This window comes from Capsella rubella, unplaced genomic scaffold, assembly GCF_000375325.1.
Source record: "Capsella rubella cultivar Monte Gargano unplaced genomic scaffold, Caprub1_0 scaffold_7, whole genome shotgun sequence".
NCBI classification, from domain to species: Eukaryota; Viridiplantae; Streptophyta; class Magnoliopsida; order Brassicales; family Brassicaceae; genus Capsella; species Capsella rubella.
Window position 1 is genome coordinate 14,213,587 of NW_006238917.1, and position 5,885 is coordinate 14,219,471.

Here is a 5,885-nt window from a genome sequence, read left to right on the forward strand (position 1 = left end):
TGTTGAAATTTTAATATTAATTAGTATTATTATGATTCAGAAAAACAATATGAAATCCGATTACATTTTCTACACAAATATTGATAGACAATTTTTTCTTACTTATATAATAATACAGTAAAAAAAAATTTAAAAGTTTTTCCATATAAACGTAGTAGAATATTGGAAAATATATAGTTTTTAGAGAAAAAACCAACCGTTAAAACATTAGGAATTTAGGGAAAATTTTTACCATTTGCTTATGGAACAATGAGCTAATTATTGTTATTTGACGAGTTTACTCAAGCATGAAAAAAGAGAAAAGGAGAGTGTCACACAAAGTATACTGATATTATGTTCGGAGTTGTGAGCGTTGTGAAACATTTTATCCCGGTCTTCCAAAGTATACTGATATTTTTAGTAAGAAAAAACAAAAATGGTTTTTTTAAAGTAGAACTTTTAATTAAAATTTTGATTTGTGATTTAGGTCAGGATAATTTAAAAATTTTAACCCGGAAATTGTAATCGGGTACTGTAAAATTGGAAATTTAATTGGGTTTGTATATAAATCATATATTTCCCTAGCGAATTATTCTTCTTTCATCTTTATTTGATCTTATTTTTAGTTTATTATATTACAATATATAATACAAATGTATAACAAAAATTCAACACTTTTTTACATATGTTGCAATTTGAATTTATCAAAGCGGAAATATATTACACAATTGACAAAAAAAAAACATGTATGTACAACGTCCCATATCGGATAAACTATTTTTTGGCAATATTTCATACCATAGTAAAAAGAGTCTAACATGTTTCGAACTACATATGAGCAGAAAGCTTAATTTATCAAGAATCCCAATTTAAAATTTTTGATATGATCTGGTTCTAAGTTTGAGCAAATTAAAACTTTTAAAAATATTTACAATATTATAATAGTTAAATTTTAATATAGAAGATATTATAAATATTTAAACTTCTAAATCAAATATTATAAGATTTTTTAAAGTTTCAAAATATTATAAATTTTAATATTTTTAAAGTTTAAACTACGATAAATATTGAAACATTAAATATTCTATATATTATAAATTTTAAAACATTTGAAAGATTTAAATATTATAAATATATTAAATAATTGGTAATTTTGGAACGGGTCAGAGCATATATCAAAATCATTGATAATTTTGCAACGGGTCAGAACATGATACACACCACTTAAGTTTGACAACAAAATACTTTGTAAAACTAAATCTTAAGTAAATATATTTTCAAATTATATGGAAAAATTATTCACTTTTAGTGTATTATGGGTCCTATAAGAGATTTAAATTAAATTTTGATTGATGGTTTATACGAAATCTTATAAACAAAATATAATATTTAAATGTTGATTAAATCAAATTTAATATGAATAAGTTTTACCACTAAATTATATTATGTATCAATTATGGATAATTCACTGGTTATTTGTTAAACTCATGATATATAGTAAAACGAGTTTCAAATAATATATTTAAGAATACAATCCTTTTCATTTTAGTCCGTAAAAGAAATGTTATGTGTATATAATTTTTATGTATGCAAATTGTTTACAATTTACACATATATTCTTTCTTCTAATAGAAAAATGGCCAAATTTAGTTATATATCGATAAATATTCCTTCCCACTGTGAAATTTTTTATTGTTTTTTCTTATATCAAAACTCATTATTGAATAATTTATTCAATTTTTCTTTCTACTATTTTATCCATGCTCATTACATAAATATACGATTAACCATAATTGACTACACCGCAATGAAATAAAAATAAAATATATTATAATTTAATATAAATCATAACTACAATAAAACCTCTATAAATTAATAATCTTGGGACTATGGTATTTATTAATTTATAGTGATATTAATTTATCTATAAATTAATATTTATTATTTTATAGTGTAAATTAATAATTATTAATTTATAGTGGTATTTTTTAATTTTAATTTTCGTAAAAAATATGCATTGACAAAATTTTACAAAAATAAGACTACTCTAATAGATATTATAAATTATAGTTTAAAAATGAATATCATATTATATTTAATATATGTTTTATTTTATTTCTGTAAAAATAAATTTTTTCCTAGAGTTCACCTCAATAATTTTTTATTTAGTATATTTTTAAGTAATAATTTTGTAAAATACTCCAACACTAGTCATAAAAATAAAAATATTTGACTATCAACTACAAATATTATAGATAAAAATTGGGAGATTTGCACAACTAACCTTTATCATGATACTATTTTCTATAAGTACCCTCTCTAGGTGTTCATTTTCAAAAATACTCTATTCAATGTACAAAATGACTAAATTATCCTCCTTTATTATAACCCAAGATGAAAAAAAGAATATTCTTTCCAACAAAAAGAATATTTCTTCCGAAAAATTTCCCGCCAAAAATTTTCGGCAAAAATTTTCCCGCCTAAAATTTCTGACAAAAAAATTTCCCGCCAAAAAAAATTTCCCGCCAAAAAATTTCCCGCCAAAAAATTTTCGACAAACATTTTCCCGCCAAAAATTTTCAGCCAAAATTTTTCCGCAATTTCTTAAAAAAACCTTGTAAATATTTATTCGGGTTCTGAAGCTGAACATGAGAGAGGCGCAGGATCGGCAGAAGTGTTATGCTGATAAGAGCCGTAAAGAGTTGGAGTTTGAGGTTGGAGATATGGTGTATCTCAAGATGGCGATGTTGCGTGGTCCTAACAGGTCCCTTACCGAGACTAAGTTGAGTCTGAGGTTTATGGGTCCTTTCAGGATTGTGGAGCGGGTTGGACCGGTGGTTTATCGGTTGGAGTTACCTGAGGTAATGCATGCATTTCATAAGGTATTCCACGTGTCGATGCTGAGGAAGTGTCTTCACAAGGATGATGAGGTGTTGGCTACGATCCCGACAGATCTTCAGCCTAGCATGACCTTGGAGGCGAGGCCAGTGAGGGTTCTCGAGAGGCGGGTAAAGGAACTTCGACGTAAGAAGATTCCTTTGATGAGAGTCCAGTGGGACTGTGATGGAGTCTTGGAGGAGACGTGGGAGCCAGTGGCCAGGATGAAGGCAAGGTTCCGGAAGTGGTTTGACAAGCAGGTCGAGAAGTGGTTTGAGTTTGGTTTTGTTTGTATCTCTTTTGTATTCTCATTTTGGTGTAATGATTATGACATTGGAGATTAATAAGATGAGTATTTCTTGGGTTTGACTTGTTGTGTCATGTGTAAGAGAAATATGTGCGAGTTTCTAAAAATAGAAAGTGTCGGGTTTGACGGTTCTATTTTTTGGAAAGTCTCGGGGTGGTGGTTAGTATAGCATTGCGATGTTATAAGTGGACCACGGGAGGTATATCTGATCGAGAGATATGCTCGGGGGCGTTTAGACTTATTTGCTCGGATATGATGTGATGGCCTCGGATGACGATTCGAGTGCACGCTTGAGGGTGACGACCCGAGAGCGAGCGTGTGACTTCCCGGATACCGTAGCTAGAAGGCGGGTGGCCTAATAGTGAGCCGGTATGATTTGAGGGTTTCGACCTGAGAGCGGGGGAAGTGGTGAGGCTTCCTGGATACCGTAGTCTAAGGACGAGGCCTGAGGACGAGCCGGTATGATCCACGGGTTGCGACCTATGGACGGGGGAGGTGGGTGTGTATGAGCAAATAGGGTCTGGAACGTGAGTATATTGATTAGATAGGGGCCTCGGTGAGGTCAGTTGTGTACTGACGGTTGTGTTGGAGGATTCGGGGACGAATCCTAGTTAGTGGGGGAGAATTGTAACGCCCGTGTCTGGAAATCCGGGTGGTGTCGATCGACACTAGTAATTTTGGTTGGGCGGTTTAAGTTTTAAATCGTCGGTTCAATGGAGGCTTGGTTTGGGTTGGTTAACCCTAGGTCGTGTTTAAAAGAGGGAAGGTCGTGTGTTGTCTCATCCCAGCCGCTTTTTAACACTTCCAGAGATAGAAAAAAAGGTTCTAGAGCTTCTGAGGGTTTTTGTGAGTCTTTGGTGGTGCTTGGTGGTGTTCTTGGTGGTTTAAGGCTAGTAGAGGCTAGATCCGCGTTGTGGGGTGTTAGAGGAGGCAGATCCTTCCTTGTTCTTCTTTGTTTTCGTTGCTGTTCTCCTTGTTTAAAGAGGTGAGTGCATGACCAGGCTTATCTAAGCATGTTTGATCATTGTTTAGGGTTTTGATGATTGTTTGATTGATTTCCTTTGCTTGTTTGGCTGTTTATTTGATGATTGATGCCTGTGGAATCCCTTGGAGACTCGTTCTTATCGTGTGGTCTTTTGAAGAAGAGATCCAGTGAGAAACGCAGTTGGAGCGTCTGCAGAGAGTCGGTGTCGATCGACACCAAGGGTGGGTGTCGCTCGACACCAACGTTTCGTCGCGCGAGGATAACTGCGTCTTACGATTGGAGTGTCGAGACCGGTGTCGTCCGCGAGGGTCGACGGCAAGTGTCGATCGACACCAGTGGTGGGTGTCGATCGACACCGATAGTCAGAAGCGATTCTGGTCTATCTTGTATTGGCTGTTTGGTTCTTTTCCTTGGATAATGATTGAATGTGCTTGTGTGTATAGCCAGTGGTTGTATGATTGCCTCACTAAGTATTTATGAAATACTTATGCATCTCTTTCTTTGATGCAGGTAAAAGCAAAGTGTGATCCGTGGAATCATGGCGAGGAGAGGAGGATGATCTAGGCGCTCATTGGTGTTTAGATGATTGTAGGATTTGTTAGGATGCTAGGATGGAATTTAGAAGCATGTTAGGATGAATTCGTTTCTGGAATAATGATAGTTGAACTTGTTGGATTAATGGAATTGTTTGATTGGATTTTTGTTTAAGTCTTCCACTGGTTACGTTGAATTGGTTGTGTTAGTGAGATTGTCTGGGTTGCTTTAAATGGGTTAATCCGGATTGTTCGCATGTTAAAAAAAAATGGGATGGGTTTTTTCAATTTAGTTGTAACAACCCATCCCGGTGGGAACCCCTACCACATGGCACACCCCGCCATATGGCAGCTACAAGCGCTGCATTGCATCGACCCTAACCTCTCTCCTGTGGGCCCCCAAACTGCGCAGCCCACTTGCTCGCAGCCCCCTGGCCCACCAGGTAGGTTATTGGTGCGCCTGGCGTTCCTCGAACCCAGGTCCTAACCCTTTAACAACCTTCCCACAAGTTGTTACCAATTGATCTGCAGATCATTTAAAAACCATTTAAAAACCATTTAAAAACCTTTGTAGGCTTCTAAAACTCTTTAAAAACCATTACAAATCTTTTAAAAACCATTTAAAAACTCTTGTAAATCCTTTTAAAAACCCTTGTAAACCCTTTAAAAGACCCTTTAAAAAATCTTGTAAACCCTTTAAAAAAATTTGGCGGGAAAATTTTGAAAAAGTATTTTTTTTTGCGGGAAAATTTTTGCAGAAATTTTTTGACGGGAAAATTTTCTCGGAAAAATTTTTGGCGGGAAAATTTTTCTCGGAAACTTTTTTGGCGGGAAAGTTTTGGCGGGAAAGTTTTTGGTGGGATATTTTTGGGGGGAAATTTTTGGGGGGAAATTTTTGGAAGGAATATTCCTTCCTTTGGGAAAGAATATTCTTTCAAATAGGGGTAAAATAGGCATTTAAAATTAAGAGAGGGCAAAAATGAAAATGGTAAAAAAAGAGGGTATTTTTAAAAGAGGGTATCATAAAAAGGTTATTGGTATCAATTTCTCATAAAAATTCACTTATACAAATGATATTTAAAAATTCAAATGTATGATTAAAAACCTCAATTGTTATATTTTAACATTATATATATAAAAAATGAATATGATGCATATTTTAAAATTGAAAATATATAGAAAATTTGTTTATTTTTATGACTGG

General features: G+C 33.8%; 1 protein-coding gene across 1 annotated transcript; it reads left to right on the forward strand.

Moving 5' to 3' along the window:
* Window positions 1-2,627: 2,627 nt before the first annotated feature.
* LOC111829458 lies at window positions 2,628-4,566 on the forward strand. Its single transcript, XM_023778542.1, has 2 exons — window positions 2,628-3,143; window positions 4,306-4,566. Exons 1-2 carry the CDS (start codon window positions 2,628-2,630, stop codon window positions 4,564-4,566), a joined length of 777 nt encoding a protein of 258 aa, XP_023634310.1.
* The last annotated feature ends 1,319 nt before the right edge of the window (window positions 4,567-5,885 follow it).

Excerpts from the sequence above, each read along its gene's own strand:
- LOC111829458 (XM_023778542.1), top strand. The coding sequence starts at position 2,628 with ATGAGAGAGGCGCAGGATCGGCAGAAGTGTTATGCTGATAAGAGCCGT. Across the intron at positions 3,144-4,305 it reads AGTGGTTTGAGTTTGGTTTT|AAGAGATCCAGTGAGAAACG; the intron begins GTTTGTATCTCT and ends GGTCTTTTGAAG.